Here is a 17,491-nt window from a genome sequence, read left to right as displayed (position 1 = left end):
CAGCTTCCCCAGTACTTTTATCATATTGCTAGGGTGGAGTTGTTTCTAGTTGATGACTCCTGAATATTCTGCAGCTGCTCTTGGACAGGTATGTGATTTTATATGCAGTGAATTGTCCAGAATAATCACCATTCATAAGCTGTGTATACAGAGATTCCACAAACTGGCATAACATATTAGCATCTGTTAAATTATTATGCCATTAAATAATAATGCATGTGTCATTTTGCAGCTATTTTTTACAAATCAATATTTGGTAAGCTCATGTTAAATACAGTATTTCTTATGTTGTACTGTCTTTCTTTAGAATGCCTCAATCCAGTCTTACAAGCATGACACATCAATTCTTATAACACCAAGGCAAAGCATGTGTTTGTATTTCTTTTACAGAAGGAGGAAATTAGGCACAAAGAAATTAAGGTCAATATTTCCAAAAATGCCTCATTAGTTACTTGCTTGTACTTAATTTGCCTGTCTTGTTTGTGGTGGTGTGGTCCCTCAAGTCCTTTCAGGGATATGGAGAGCCCACAGTTCCCATTGGCACTGACTTCAGATGGAGTTATTCAGGACGATTTATCCCAAGGTGAGAACCTGAAAAATGGCGATGCCCAACAGTAGATGTAATGGACAGCGAACATTAAATAATCTCAGAACTGTAATGAAAATCAATCTTTAAAGTTACTATCTAGGTACAAGTAGACAAACTTTGAGCCACAAAATGCCCTTTTCAGGTGCCATACAGCTACAGTACTTTGTAATAAGGGTTGTTATTTCCCTCCCTGAACCTTGCTGCATTCGTATAGCTGGGCCATCAGAGCTAAGGTACTAGTAACATTACAGCAGAGTGCATAATGGTTTGCATTCTGATTCTGGTTTTGCCACTGTGCGCTCTCAATGCATAGCTGCGTTTATTTCTCTTAAGAAAGTGGTAATTATTGGGAAGCAGTGTCCATCTTAAGTACCTCAGAACTGATTTTCAAGCAGTAATTTCTCTTCCCAGTTCTCTCAGCTGTGTCTTTTTACTTCCACTGCCTCTTGTGTACTGGCACAAGTTTTGTGGTGAGCCGATCACAAATCTGATCTAGCTAAAAACAAATCCAGCAAAATATAACAAGACGTACCTTTTACTCTTCTGTGAAAGCTACCACTTGGATTTGTGTCCTAGCATTGTGATTAGTATCTAATAAAGCACACTGAAGCAGAGAGGAAAAGCAGAGCCACTCTTTTGGATGACTTCTTACAAGTTAGACAAACTGATTTTTTTCGTTTCAGCTGTTGTTTTGCAGCACTGCCTTTCAGGTCTGGGAACTAAAAGAGTAATAGAGACCTCCTTGCCTTTTTTTAAAATTAAAGCTTTGTTTTGTGATCAATCTTTTCTTGAAAATGGAGAGCACCAGTGTGCAAACAGAAATGCAACAAAGTTAGGAGAATTTGCACCACAAATTGGCAGAAGGTGAACAGAGGATGGTGAAAGATAAGCATAGTACATAGATCATATAAGTGGGAGCTCTTTTGGCCAGTTGAATACATGATTATATATTTTTATGTATTGAAAAGTGGAAGTTGCACAGTGAAGTATCTCTGTAAATGGTATAGCAGATGGGAAAAGTTCAATGCAGGAGGAGGTAACATTTGACTAACTGAAGTCCCTGCTATAAGTCCAGTCACAAGACTTCATATTTAAAGAGCAACTAATGCAATTGATTCACTAAGTGCTTAATGTATCTTGTGTATCTAGAAGTATCATATTCTATATGGACTTTTAAATTATCCTGAAAAACCTTTCGTTTTTTACTTCATTGTTTTGCTAGCATCCTGCTAGATAACTGTGTAGTACATACATAAGCTCATATACAGTAAAGACTGCTATTATATTTAATAACATAAAACAGCTAATAAAATGTAAAACAATTCTAATGCTCTGAATTATATAAACTACAGTATTTAAGTGCCTATATAGTTTGTGAAGAGTAAATATGCAAAATTCAATGCACGTCTTGGTGAACAGAACTTAAGATGTTATACAGGAGGTTTGGGAATTTTTGATATTTTCTTATTGTTTAGTAGATTGATTTTTTTTCTCTATGGAGTACATTTGCTCTATTTTTAATAAAATTCTGTTTATCCATCCTGCTACACTGTAAAATTTGATTTATTTGGGTGGAATTGTACAAACATAGTGACATAGGGAATTAATTTCAGGTTTTCAAAACTTTTGTATGATTTTGTACATTCAGTATATCAGCTTATATTTGTATGTCCCAGTTCACATGCACTTTGCCAACCATCAGAATATTTAGTGCTTTTTTTTCCTTTAAAGGAAACTCTGAGAGTTCTGTAATACCTGAAAATACTGACTTTCACCTCACAACCAGCAAGACTGGCTCACTAAGCTAGGGAGAAGGAAAGAAAGTAAACCTGTTTGATATCGGTTATGAGAGTTCTGAAAATAAATAAAAGGCTCCCAAATTATTTTCCCCCTAAATTTCATATAAGACTTTTACCCCTTGTGACTCTCTACGATGTAACTGACCAATTCAGGCATTTGGCTGTACAACAGTGGTACAAGAACAGTTCCCAGAGCTTTTATGTTGCGAAAGAAGAATGTATCTAAGTACCGATTAATCTCTTCAGAGTGAAGATTTGGAGTACCTGATCTTCAAGGCAAATACAGATCATAGTCTTGCTTAGGTGTTATTGGTGTTTACTCTCCTGTCTGCACACAAAGCTTTTTCTTCCAAGTCTGGCTGTACTTTCTGTCCTGTGCCAGAAGCCGGTTGTGGGCTAGGTATAATCTTTCATTTATGCTGGATGCCCAGTCGTAGTGCTAGGAGTGCTCGTTGGAGTGGACCAGGATAAGTCATTTATGGGTTGACTTTCAGTGCCCTCCTGCATTTCTTCCTCTGTCTTGACCAGAAATGCAGATGAGCTCCCCACGTATTTCCATATAGAGAAAAATAGGGATAAATTGTACTGTTCTGCAGCACTAACTGTGAGGGGTTGTGTCCCCAGAAATCCCAGAAACAGACAGGGTGCTGGCCCCAGGTGCATCATGAATAAGCTGTAGCTTTTCAGTGCAAATGCAGTTAGTGAAAGAAGATGTTTACATGTCTGAGGACTAGTTCACTGTCAGGAAGCCCCAGAGCTATAGGGAGATACTGATTTGCTTTTAAACTCCCTGTAAGGTATGCAATCACTTACATTTGTGTATGTGCTTCCTGTGAGGCTGGAATTTGAAATGAAAACTGCTTTGGATTGCATTTATCATGCCTCAGATGGTAGTTTCAGATGGAGAAAAAAAAACAACTAAAAAACAGTTATGCCTGTATCTCTTGAGGAAACAGACCCAGGACCAACAGAGACCGAGAAGGTGCATTTACTTGGCAAGTTGCCCATTGCTGCACACTAACTGACGCAGCAGAAGAAACTTGCTTATCTAACTAGAGGAAGAAATGGGAAAACATCCATACGAAATAAAAACCCTGCAGGAAATCCTCTTCCTCAGACTACTAGACCAGAGATGTATTCACAATACAGAACAGGGTTTATGTGTGTACGTGTGTGCGCGCGCATCTGACATGCAGGGAGCCGGTTTCCTGGCCTGAGCCCATGGGACAGTACGATGATTGTCACATGTATTGCCTGTTTTCTTAACAGGGCTACAACTTGATAGATCTGTGTGCAGCTAAAGAAAGAGTTTCTTCTAAGACAGAATGCGGGCTATTGGAAAGAGCTTTTATTGCTTTATCTGGGTTTTCAATAGGCTTTTTGAGTTAGGTTCTTCCTACAGCTTTGCCAGGGCACGTACCATGCAGTGCTTTGACAAAATCTCACATGACTTTGTGCTAGCAACTCAAAGATGTTCATAAACAGCAAATACCACAAACATCAAAAAAAGATGGAGGACTAGATGCGGAAGTGTTTGTGCCAATGTGGAAATGATGGTTGGATTTTTTTCCTTTAGCGACATATTTTCCATGCTGTATCTCAGAAAATCTGTTCTCTGGGCACTGGTTGTATGCTTTCTGCCTAGAGGGCTTTCAAAATTAAGTAAAAACAAACAATGGCATCATCTCAAGAGTTTCTCCCTTCTGCAATGTTTTGCTGTGAAGGAAAAGAAGGCAGCAGTTTGTGTCTTGGCACGAAGCAGATGCCACTTCAAAGCTCCTCTGCAAGACTATATGCAGTCAGGGAGCAGAAGGCGATTTTAGCTCTTACTAGGTCAGAGAAAAATTAAAAATCAGAATTCTCTTGAGCTGCTCTTAGAAGAGCAGAACTAAAGACTGGAGAATATCCAGACTCTCACAGCACTCTCTGCGTCAGAGAATGGGTTTTAAGACTGCCTGAGGTTTGTAGCTGCTGAGTATCACTGAGCAGTCTCTTTTGAGCGGGTAGAGAGGGAGGGATGGAGACTGCTTTTTGAGGTAAACTGTTCTTGTGACTAGTGTTACTATTATTTGTATTGGGCTAAAAATACAAATGTTTGTGGGATCCTTTGTTCGAATAAGATTTACTGTATTAAATGAGGGCTGCATACAGCGTGATAAATTCACATGCTTGCTGACAATTACACCTGAAGTCAGGGCAAGCATTGCTTTTGAGTGCAGTAGGGGAAAGATTTTGACATGGGATTTTCTGAGTCTGTTGGAGCGTGATGTCAGAGAGTGGAGCCCGCCTCACCTCAGCCTTCCTCAGTAGGCAAGGACTGATGAGCAATTACACTAACAGTCAGGACTGACTTGTTTGTGTAATTGATCTCAACACATACATGTATACAGATAGAGTAATTGTTATTTCTGTTTTATTATTACTTAGTGTTATAAACACTATGTTAATGTTGAAATGTTATATATATTCACACTTTGGTATATACACATAAATATCTATATAACATATATATCACAGACATATTAACATATGTATATTCACAGACATATCTATTCACAGATAAATATACACACATTATTATATACACATGACAGAAAAGATTTGTGTTAACAAGATCAGCTGGTCACTCAGCTTAAGGATGTCTACATCAAGGCAAGTGCAGGGTCCTGCACCTGGGGAGGAACAACCCCATGCATCAGTACAGGCTTGGGGCGGACCTGCTGGAGAGCTGCTTTGTGGGGAGGGACCTGGGTGTCCTGGTGGACGACAGGTTGACCATGAGCCAGCAGTGTGCCCTGGCTGCCAAGAAAGCTAATGGGATCCCGGGGTGCATCAAGAAGAGTGTGGCCAGCAGGTCGAGGGAGGTTCTCCTTCCCCTCTACTCTGCCCTAGTGAGGCCCCATCTGGAGTACTGTGTCCAGTTCTGGGCTCCCCACTTCAAGAAAGATGAGGAGCTACTGGAGAGAGTCCAGTGGAGGGCTGCAAGGATGATGAGGGGACTGGAGCATCTGTCCTATGAGGAGAGGCTGAGGGAGCTGGGCTTGTTCAGCCTGAAGAAGAAAACGCTGAGAGGGGACCTAATAAATGTTTATAAATATCTCAAGGGTGGGTGTCAAGAGAATGGGGCCAGACTCTTTTCAGTGGTGCCCATTGACAGGACAAGGGGCAATGGGCACAAACTGAGGCACAGGAAGTTCCGTCTGAACATGAGGAAGAACTTCTTCCCTCTGAGGGTGACGGAGCCCTGCAACAGGCTGCCCAGGGAGGTTGTGGAGTCTCCTTCTCTGGAGATATTCAAGACCCGCCTGGACAAGGTCCTGTGCAGCCTGCTGTAGGTGACCCTCCTTTGGCAGTGGGGTTGGACTAGATGACCCACAGAGGTCCCTTCCAACCCCGACCATTCTGTGATTCTGTGATACATGATGCTGGTACAACTAACAGTATTTATCATGCAGTTGTTCCATCTACTCCTGAGTGAGGAATAGATAATAAATTGTAAAATCAAAGATTGCAAAAACAATGATCAGCAGGAATAGAGAGATAAAGGTGTGCTTATGGGATAAGCGAACGGTTAGCATATTGTGGCAAGTTCTACTAGGAGAAAAAGAAAGAGAAGAGAGGTGGGTCTGCAAACCAAAGATAGGAAGTTTAAACTGTGAAAGAGAAGGACCCAGATGATGAAGTCATGGCAGAGATGGTGAGAAGAGGGAGCATGCCAAGCGGGACAGTGGTGGAAGCACCACACTACAGTCCTCTCCCTGCACTGAGCGCAGGAGGCTGAAGTATTTCTCAGGTGACAAATAGTACTACCCATCCCAGATGGTTCAGGTAGATGATCACTGTTTATACAGTTGTTTATACCATGAGTTCAGCAGCAGATGGCCAATGCTCATAGCTTCACTTCCATTAGTTAGGTATTTTGAACCATAAGTAAGCAACTCAAATTGAATTCCTGTGCTTTGGGTTGTTTGTTTGTTTGTTTTATTCATTTATCACAATTTTAATGTGGGAAATTACACCTGAAAAGGACCTCAAATTAAACATTTAAAGGTCAGCATGTTTGATAATATGACTTAATCTTTCTATGCCACGAGTTGCCTATCTGTACAGTCACAATAACACCTTTGCATATTTCACATGGGCATCAAGGACGAAAATGTGTTGTCTGTGGTTCACTCAGTTGCTGGGGTGACATTTGGGAAAACTAAGAGTTTTCTGTTCAGGTGAAGGTTTGGGTTGGTCCTCAGATGAGGTCTGGGCCCCAGGTTGAAAGGTAAGGTTAAAATTTAGGCAAAGAAACTGTTCCTTGAACACAGTGTTGTATCCTAAACAAGGCGGGGGTGGCAAGGGTAAAATCTATAACAAGAAGATAAAAGCTGTACCATCTGCACACCTGTCAACCTTCATTCAAATGTTTCCTGACTTCTGAATGCTTGACTTTGTAACTCTCTTATTTTAAAGAGTGTACTGAAACATAACAGTAGTCAAATGTAATTAGCTCTGCTGAGTAGTTTGAGACCCTTAAAGCTCAGTGCAATTGGGCTGTGATAAGCAAAATACTTGACTGTGTAAATGGGAAATGTATTGTATCGTCCAACGTCTGTAATAAGCAATAAATTATAATGATGAATCCAGCCTGGCTAAATAGCATCCAGTATAGGTTCGTAAGCAGACAGGCTACTCATTCCTCTTATACAAGGGCACATATTTTTCATCACTTTGATTTAAATTAAAATTCTGCCTTTTTTCTTTGTAGGAATTAAAATTATGATACTCACAGTTAGTACTAGCATGATGTCTGTGTTCTTTCCATGGACCAAATAATATGTTAAATAAATTATCTTTTCAAGCTGAATTAACTGGGCTTAATCAGTTTAAATAAAAACACTACTCGTGGCCAGCATTTTAGATGATGAAGGAATGGGGTTTAACCTTCTTATCTGTTCATAAATTTTCAAATCTGTGAAATGGAGATAGTAATGTCTAAGGGATGTTATGAAGCTTATGTAATGTTAATAAAATGCTTTGAGGCCTTCCAGTAGAAGTGTAAGGAGTTAATGTCTTTTAATGCCAATTGACATTTTCCATGATAATTAATTCGTACAGTTGTTAATTCAGTGTTGTAGAACTGAAAGAATATATCATCCTGAAAACTAGAGAGACATTGGTGGGAGGTCTGATTCAATGTTCTTCAACTTGATAGAAAGAACATGGTTTTCAAGTGGTATAGGATTCAGTCCCACAAATAAATAAATATATGAGAGATCATCTCATTTCACTATCCTGAAGAAAATAGATGTAAAAAGGAAGCAGAGAGGAAAAATAGTAGGAAATTAATTATACTTGTAAAGCTGAAATAATAATAAGAGGATATATATGTTCACCTACACGAAAAACACTTCGCAAGAATAAGGCGTGCTCCTGTGCTTGGTTTGCCATGCCGATAACATGTGTGACACGCGGTTGCAAGGCACATACCTTAAAAAGTAATGGGGAAAAACTGGAAGAGTTCCTGCATAATTTAGGATCAGAACCCGCAGCAGCCTAACCTGATCTGAGTTCAGGCTGGCACACCCTCCCCAAGGAGGCTGGCTTACAAAGGGAGTCTGCAGCCACGCTTATGGGCTCCTTTATATTGTCAAAAGTGATTTGAATGCCTTGAAGGTTTGACCTTTGACAGACAGATCCCACAAGGTACCCGAGTATATAAACACAAACCTAATGCCGACTCACATGTTCTTGCACCAGTACAGTTTGCATTCACGAGCTGTTGATCTCACAGGCGTGGGTAGCTTGAGCCGGGCTGGTCAAAACAGTTATTGCCCCTGTTCTTCTGCCAGGAGTTGGTGCTTTTTTGGCAGGGAAGTGCATCCCATAGGGAGTGTTTCCTGAATCCCTGCACTTTGCAGTGTGGGAAATAAACCCGGTGCTGTAAATCTGAGAAGCGTGGAAGTCTGCTTCATCTTCAATTCAACTGTCCCCTTCCCTGGCAGAGAAGGGGGGTGGGAAACCGTGAGCAGTGATGCCTTCAGGTGTCTGAGGTCCGCCAACCTGGTTGCGAGTCAGCAGCCGGAGCTACCTGCTGCAGGGAGAGACGTTGTGCTGTGCATGGGGGGTAGCTTGCTCAGAAGAGCCAAACTGCCTCTCTCTGTGCCTTCACAGGAGCTGTCACTTCACCGCACGGCTGTGCACTCCAACTGGGCTGGTCCAAGTGAGGTTGACGATAGTTCTTGCGGTATTTAGTCTGCATACAGCAATTAGACTGGCCCTAGAGAGTGATTGGATTACCAGAGTGTTTGAATGAGTTGATGAGATAAATAACCCTATCCCATAGCATTAATAGGATGAAGTCTAGCACGGCTGAAGCTTTGCCACGTGCCCTCAGCCTGTGCTCCAAACATCACTTGGTTTTTGATGTCCATCAGAATGAGAGATTAACTTTTCCTAACAGTGAAGACAGGATTTTACAAGTGATGCTCACATTTTATGTACCATGTACCATGGCTCCATGGATCATTACAGTGGCCTTCCAGATCACTGGCCGAAACTGTATTGGTTTGGCAGTGGGGTGCAGTGGAGAGTTGCTCTATTTTGCCTTCTGTAAATTCTTTCCCCTATAAAACTATTTAGCATTTTTCCTATGGGAAATAAACATAATAATTGAAATGCTTCATGTCACAGTCTTTTTTTGTGTGTTGTATGCTTTTTTTTAACCTAAAAAGCAGGATGGTGCATTTTTTTCCATGAAAGCCAGCCAGCCTGGATCAGGATGTTATTCCCTTTTGGAACACAACTTTCTAGCTTCTGTTTAAGGTTTGTTTTTTTTTCCTTTAAAACAGTTTGCATATCGTAAAGGCTGCCCTGTAAGTTGCTTGCTGTGAGCAGGATTCATCTCTCCCAACTCAGAACATCTACAAAGCAGACGGAGGTATCTCCAGCTGAGCTAGTCACCCCAGTCAGTGGTAAAGAGGTGCTTTTACGTATTAAATGCCTGTGCTAGGATGAGTTCAGTTTCACTTTGGAAGTACCCTTTTCCATTGACTGTAAAGGAAGCCTCACAGAGCCTCGCTCGGCTGAAGGCATTGGCTCAGCTGAATCTCTCCTTCTGTGCCCAAAATTGTGGGAGAATATTTTCAGAGAGCATCCATGAAAACCCAGACCACTTCTCCTGCAGAATGAGAGGAAACAAAATTTCTCCGTGTTTCTTTGAAATAAAAATCTTTGTCTACATATTTCAGAGGCATCAGCAGTATGGGAATAAATCTATTCTTAACTGTGCTTTTTCTTTAGTGTTGGAAAGGAAGATTTCGACAAGACAAAGCAGAGAGGAGCTGATAAGAAGGGGAGTGCTGAAGGAAATGCCCGAGCAAGGTGATAACACGTTACCTAGAATTTAGCTTCTAAGTGCTAAAGATGGATGATAAAGCCACTATTGCACTGTTTCCATGTAGTATAAATAGGTACAAGGAGACAAAGCTGAGGAGTATGAGAGGTAGTCTGGGCCAGCTGACAAAAAACTAAAGTTGGAGCTGAGAGATTTGTATTCTGTAACTGCTCCTGCCATAGGTACACCATCTGACTTCTGGTCATACCCTTAACTATTTTGATGCTCCCTGTAAGTAATGTGACTCGTGTGGTTCCAACTTACTGTTTACCAGATTTTTTTAAAGTTGTTGATTCACCTATTTTTTGAGTGGAATTCTGCTATCTAAAGCAACTGGAGTATGATATGAGAAATTTTGGCTGAAAAATTGCAGGCTTTGTGACCCCCAAGCAAATCAATAGCATCCATTTCAGGTATCAAAAAGTACCAGTGCTGGGATTGTGCAGATCCCACCACTGTCACACAGACCACATTCACAAACGGCACGAACATAAAACCGTGGGCAAGACACCACATGTTTCAAAGGTTTAGTAACCGGTATTAACCAGAATTTGTGTTTAAAAAGCCTGAGTAAACCATGGTTAACGCCTCTGTGCTACATCTTATTATGTTTTTAGTGGTATTCTTTCTGATATTCTTGATCTTCTGTGAATCTAGATCAAATAAAAGTTGAGTGAGTAAAATAAATTTCTGTAGCTTCAAATTAAACCATTTGTCATTTTGTCAAGGAGTCTAAGAACTCCATGATTTGCGAAAGTATTTTTCTCCTAGAAATTGTGTTACTCCACCTGAGCTGAAGAATCATGAAAGTATCAATGTGTATGGTTAGTATCATACACACTGATATTTAGAAGTAAAGGGCTTGTTTGTCAATGTGTGACGTCACTTGTCTTTGCAGTGTTTTGCTAATTACCAGCCTATGGCATTCTGCATAGCTGGCTTCTGAACTTGTCTCTGCCACTGTCTTTGACTTAAAACAAGAAATACAGACTCTCCATACTTAATTTGTCTCTCTGTGAATTTTTTACGTTTTTTTGCTATATGTTTTACTGGGGAGCTGTGTGACTTTGTCCATTGATGGCTGTAAATTGCATTTAGACTGCTGGGACAGTTAATGAAATGTGCTAACATTCCAGGTTGGTTACAAACAGTCTGAACATAAATACTATCATTTGTGCTAAAAGTGTGTATGCTTTGGTCATCAGTGTCCTTGACTCTCTATTCCACTCTTACAAGGCGATGGGACTTTGGAACTCTTACAGAGATTGAGTAAAGTGAGAAAAGGACGTAAAGACAGACAATTTTCTCCCCTTCGTCCTGTTTTAAGGTGGCCATCAATCCGGTCTGTGTTGCCTTCATCACATTGTGCTTCCTGTCTGATAAAAATTCCATTTTTTAAGGAGCAATTTGAAAGAATAAAGGATTGGTCTGAAGGTGCTAGGAAAAGAGACAGAGAAAAGATGGTGGCTGAGCAGTGTGAAGGTAGCTAGAAGAAATGACTATGGAGATGAAAGCTAGATGGGGAAATTACATGGAGTCTTGAAAAGTAGATAAAAAATATGAAGAAGTGAGTGTATCACACGGGATGAAGAAGCAAGAAGTGGAAAGTGGGTAGTGCCAGTTGGAGGCATGAGGTGTTTGCAGAACCATGACACAGCTAAGAGGTGGGAATGCCAGATGTGGAGGAACCAGAAGAGACGTCAGGTGGATTTGCATAATTTTTGGATGGACAGCAAGAGAATCCTGCAGAAGGAAAACAATCATCTTCTACGTGGAGGTGGAGTTAAGGATAACAAGCCTTAGAAATGACCAGTGAAGAAAATGAACAGCTTTTTTTAAAATGCCTGGAACAGAGAACAGAAATCAGTAAACAGGGGAAGAGAGAAAGCTGTGAGCCGGCAAGAGTGTGTAGCATTTTTCAGGAATGTCGAGACAAATAGGGAAGAGAAAGAATTTTTTTTCAGGAGTAAAAAAAACCTCCTAGCTGAGGTAGTCTGGGTAAGTGAGTAAAGTATTATCAGAGTTGGGGAAGAATTTGACTTGCAGAATTCAGTAATGGTATGATACATGATACAGGAAGACCTCACCTTGGTTCTTAAGACTGGATAGTGACATTGTGACCTGTTCTGTTCATTAACCGGGCACACATACTATGAGAACTTCTGTCTGAATTCCTGTACAATTTACCAATGGGGATGCACCACAGTAGTCCTGCAACTCTATCTCATAGTTATCCAGATTTGGGGCCTGTTGGAAGACGTTGCAGCTCCGTTGTTGTCCATGCCCACATTTCTTTGGTGTGTAAACCAAGATGCAGGAAGGAGGAGAATGGGATGCTAATGTGTACAGACACGAAGATGGACCTGAAAACCCATATGCACTTCCAGGCTCACTACTGCAGAAGTGTCCACCCAAAGAACGTGGAACCTTACAGAGGTCTTTTACGGTGTTAATTTTTCAGAACAGATCTGCAGCCTGATGTTTCACATTTCAGTAAGTCCTCCTGCTTTGCTTCCATGGAAACTTGAAAGCAGACAGATGCGGTTTGTTGTCAGTAGGTGCTAACGAAGCGGTTAAACTAGGCAATAGCTTTTTAACTTTCATTTCAGATGGTGATGTTACAGTAAATTTTGAAACTTCAAATGGACACACCATAGCCATTGGTGAAGAAATCATACAGGAAGAAAATGTGGTAAAAGCCAGTGGAGATAATGGTACTTTATCGGAGAAAGCGTCAGCATTGGAAGGAAAAAAAGAAGATCAAAAAGGTAAATGAACACATTCTTCACAAATTGATTTTTGCCTACTTAAAATATTAACATGCTCTTCCATTAGCACCAATACATGCTGTGAGTTCTGTTCTGCCACAAGGATGCCAGCAGAATCTGCCGAGAAGGTAAGACTTGTGAAACACCAGTATTTCATCACTGGTGAGCATACCATTTACTGTGGATATAGTAAAGTCATAAAGACAAGCATAGTCTGAGCATGAAAATGCGTGCAGAGATATGAGCCTTTCGTTGTAGCCATGGGCAAGCTTTGGTTTCAGGTTTTCGTTTTGTGAAAGAAGACACTAGGTGCATATGTATCACTTTGCGATACTGTTGTAGGAGTGGCTCATGGCTTGAAAGCTCAAAAGTGCTTAAGCCACTTAAAAACCATGTATCATTTTGAAAGTAACTTCAGCACCTTGTTCCTGTTGGTCTTCATTAAATCTTAAAACAGTTTCTGTCCAGCTCTTCAGAAATGTTCAAGAGGCTGTATCACTACCGCAAGCTGAACCTAAATCATTTATGGAAAATGTAATTTATGAATATAGGGTTTTCTGTAGATGAATTGCAGTAAATACTGCTGAATATGTAGCAGTCATAAAGTCCATAGTAATTTTGTTATGTTTACTCAGATCTACCTTGGTAACAAGACTTTGAGTAAGAAAAAAAGTAAGTATTAATGTGGAATCACAGGATTTGGACCAGTTTTATTTTCTTTCTCTAGCCTCTTGAATAGTGGACCACTTCTTTTCGCTGTCAAAAAGTGTTCCTAAACATTCCATTTAATGGATTTTCCTAGAGGAAAGAGCAAGGATACAAAAGATCGAGAACCTCATGGCTGGCTGTTAGACTGAGCATCCTTTCCAATGTCTTCCAGTAACCTCTACCTAGTGATGAAACAGCCTCTGGAGGTTGAGAGGGTCAGTTCGGCTAATACAAAACTTTGAATTCTTCTATGAGCTATGTAAATCAGTTGACTATGTGAGAAGTGGCTGGATGGCCAAGGAGAATTGCCTTTCATATGAGATTTCTAGTATTTCCTGTCTCTCAATAAGACAGAAATACAAGATTAGCCATTTTCATGACATCTGTCATTTGATGCCAGCTAGAACCAGATGTGTATTTGGTCAGGAAAAAAGAGTTATAAAAGCCATGGAAAACTCCTTTAAAATGGTTCAGGTTAACTTTCAGGTTGGATCAGACCACTTACTATTTTATGCGTCCCTAAATACCGCCTTTTGGAACTGTCAGATCTTGGAAGTTTTCCTAAGGTATAAGGGTTTTTTTTAGAAATACACATTTCTAACTGTTGAAATACCCTCTAGCTGACTTTGCAGAATGTAGAACTCCAGTGAAGCAGGAAAGGTTCAATATCTATTTTAAACACATTATTGCACTGTGCACTCCCTGTATATTGTGTTGACCTTACAGGGAGAAATTAAAAATGATTGCTTCACAGGAGTAGACTCGGTACATAAAAATATATAGCTATCACTCCAGTCGCTCTCAGAAAATGAAACATATATGGAGGAGGGAGAAGGAAGACAAAAAATGAGCAAATTTGGTATTCTAGGCTTCATAGAATGTCAATATGGCCATATAGAAGATGCAAAACACTTCCAGGTGTACTTTCCTCTTACATCCAAACATGAAGTTCTTCCATGTGTAAATATCTTCAGTCCCCTGAGAAGGAGCGAGACAGATTTATTGCAGAGGAATAGTCTGCCCCAAAAAGTTGTCAAGGATCAATTCCACACATCAGCAATGGTGTTACTCAGTGCAAATCCAGTGCAACTCACTGGATAGTCATTGTGAATACACTTCAGTTATTGTTTACTGTGTAGCACATTAAACAAGATGATGAGCCAGTCTGTTGAACTCAGTGGAAGAGTAAGGCCCACTGTATCTCACAGATGCATCTCACCTGGCAGATTATTCCTTGGTGATTTTTATGGCAGATGCAGTAGGTCTGCGTTACATCCACACCCACTGGCAGAGCAAGGAATTAACAACCGCAGAGTGGAGATTTGCTAATGTTCAGAGCTTCAAAGTCAGAGCTGAAGCAGGAATACCTAGCTCACTGTCTTCTGCTAATACCATAAACCATGCTGATGTATCAGATCACAACCCTCCCTCATGAGAACTGAGATAGGTGGAGTGAACACTAGCTGGACAATTGAGAGTAATGGATGCAAGGAGTTCATCGTTAGTGAGGCTGATGTTAGGCTTTTTAGACTCATGAACTCTTATGTGTAAATCTTGAAGGAAGTTATATATGCTTTCCATGTTTATAAGACCTGAAGACAGGATTATTTCCTTCTGTTTAGTAGCACAGTGTGCTGCAGTTCCAACTCCAGCTAAATCAAAATATTCCAAAAAATGCACCTCAGCTCCTGGAAGTTATGAGGTTATTTTAAAATGGTTTTATGAAATGGTGGTGGTCTTTACTTGCTCTCTTGCTCACATGGGTCTTGAAAATGGCCTTCTGTTATAAATATGATGATGACTGCTGGAGCTGGAAGCTTAAAAAGAACAAATGATACAGGCACACTGTGATAATATGGTGAAAGTAGCAATGCATGGTGGAACGTGAAATATGTTAGGAGTGAAAAGAAGTTAAAGGAAAAAAGTTGTTTCAGCATGAGCCCCAGAAATACAGTATCAACAGGGTGAACAGTAGGCTTCGACATGCAATGTAAAAATGAGTTAAGCAGAAGGGAGTGAAGAAGACGACCCCTGAAAGCTGTTCCCTGTGCTGCCAGGCAGTTCCATAAACCATGTACCCGTCTGCTGCCTGTCAGCTCACAGGTGCCTTTCTTATTTGGTGAAAAAATTCCCTTCAGCGATTTAATAGTGTAACCATTACTGTTTCTAGTAATGATGAGATGTCAGTCATCCAAGTGGGGTGTTTAAAAGGAAATTTCTCCTTTCTGGCAGAATAATAAGAAGCTGGTGACAGTTTTACATAAAACAGGTAATTGATCGATAGAGCTTTGCAGAGGGGAAATTAGAGAAATCTTTTTCCTAGATCATTTATTCACACTCTGTGTGCTGGGTTGAGTTCAGAATTCTTTTGTTTTGACTAAGAAAAGTCACTAGCGTCTTTTGCAGAAAATAAAGAGCTAAACTGTAGCCATTCTCTGCAAGCACCCTGGAAGGGATAGAGAGCAGCGAGCAGACAGACAGGCAGCCTGTTGGAGTACACCCTGCCTGCCCGGGCAGCAGAGCGGGCTGGATCACGGTGTCGGGGCTCCTGACCTGTGGCACTTGTCGGCAGCAGCCCCTGCAGAACCCAGTGCTCCAGGCTACAGGTGGGGTATGAGCATCGCAAAGGGGATCCAAGGAGTCTCTCTGCCTCCTGTCCCCTGCCGCAGTGTTGGAGAAGACCAAAAACCACATCAGTAGAATAGGTGTCAAAACTGTCGCTGTTTGCCTCCCGAGGTGTAGGAACACAGTGTGCTGATGCAGCATGCGTGCTGCACATTGTAAAACCTCCTGATACTGTGTCAGAACTGCTTTTCTCCTTTCCACCATACCCAGGATGTACCAGAGAACCCTGAATTTGTATCCAAGTTCAGTTTGTAAACTTAGGTCTTACTCATTTTTAGCATAGTGAGCTAAATCTTTTCACGATTCTGGTGGGTACTTCCGCATTTCATTGTTTGCTTGAGCTTGAAGAAGTGAAAGGCTCAGTAACCATTAGCAAGATACTACCTGGAAAAAAGTAATAAGAATTTTCATCTTGCATGCCATCAGTCAGGTGTGTTAGATGCTGCTCTGATAAATAATTGCATTGCAGGAAGCCAGAGGTCTCTTGCAGGTGCTGTGGGTGTTGTGGGTGACACAGAGCATAAGCTTCTGAAAGATTCCTATGCCATGTATAGCAGACTGATCCTCTCAGGTTTTCTCATGTCCTTCAGTGAAGGAAACAATTTGTAGTCCTGTGCCCAAGTAAATTCATAGGATACATGCACATAATGTTTTTTTCCCTGCAGGATAACTCTAATCTGAGAGCTGGCAAAGGTTCCAGGTTTTAGTATGTTGGGTTCAGATGTTCTTTCCTCTATACTTTGTCCGCTGTCCCTTAAATCTGCCATTAAATTTAATCTTTTCTTTTTCTCATGAGTAACCAAAAAAAAGAAGGTTGGAGGTACAAGCTCTGGTCTTATGAGCATGCATTGTTGCTGACCAATGCTTTAGTTTGTCTGCCAAGGAATGTTCTTCAAAGTCAAATTTTCTAGGTTGCTTTTTGCAGAGGTCTGCTTTATTTCCCCAAAGTTGAGCAAACCCTGTTGAATTTAAGAGAGTAACTCTCATCTTCCAGGGTCTCAAGAGCCTGCTTTCTCTCAGAAGACTCATCCTCCAAACCACTCACTGTGAGAGACAAGGCAGACTTTCTTCCCTCTTGTGTGCCTACCTGGCTTCCTACACTCCTGAGCTCTGTAGATCATTGATATGAGCAGCATACATAAAAGGGTTTTTTTTGCCTGTCTCCCAAAGAATCTCTCACTCCAGTTGAGTTATTTGCTGTCTAAAACCAGTTCTTCTAAGAATAATATATCTTCGATTCATCACCTGAACTATGTACATGAGGCTGAATCCAAATCTTCTTAAAAGGAAAGCTGCTGTAGATACAGCTGTATTTGGGCAGAGCCTGTCCACAAGTCAGCCAGGCTGGCTCGTGCCAGTAGGCTGATGTGAGAGGCACGGGCTTTCACCCACAAAAGTTGAGTGGCAGAGGAAAGCTCCTGATTTGTAAAGCTACTGGGTTTTTTTCTTTTGTAGGAAAGGTATTCTAATCTGGCTCCAGAAAGAAGATTGTAGACATTATTTTAACGAACTAACCGTTGAATTATTTGAGCATATCTATATAGAAAGTATGAGGGAATGTAGAAGCCTACATGCCTTTCATTTTCCAAGTCTCACACAGATCAAGAAATGGTAAAAG

At 40.9% G+C, this 17,491-nt stretch overlaps 1 protein-coding gene across 5 annotated transcripts in view; it reads left to right on the top strand.

Moving 5' to 3' along the window:
• Nucleotides 1-17,491, top strand: part of PHACTR2 (phosphatase and actin regulator 2) — a 142,574-nt gene that overhangs the window by 91,512 nt on the left and 33,571 nt on the right. For all 5 annotated transcript variants that reach the window (XM_075413900.1, XM_075413896.1, XM_075413898.1 and 2 more), the window contains exons 3-4: nt 9,679-9,759; nt 12,382-12,540. In XM_075413900.1, the coding sequence (XP_075270015.1) occupies nt 9,679-9,759; nt 12,382-12,540 (240 nt within the window). The remainder of the gene's footprint in view (nt 1-9,678; nt 9,760-12,381; nt 12,541-17,491) is intronic.

The sequence above is a fragment of the Opisthocomus hoazin genome, chromosome 2 (assembly GCF_030867145.1).
Source record: "Opisthocomus hoazin isolate bOpiHoa1 chromosome 2, bOpiHoa1.hap1, whole genome shotgun sequence".
Taxonomy (NCBI): domain Eukaryota; kingdom Metazoa; phylum Chordata; class Aves; order Opisthocomiformes; family Opisthocomidae; genus Opisthocomus; species Opisthocomus hoazin.
This window is presented reverse-complemented; position numbering and strand designations above follow the sequence as displayed.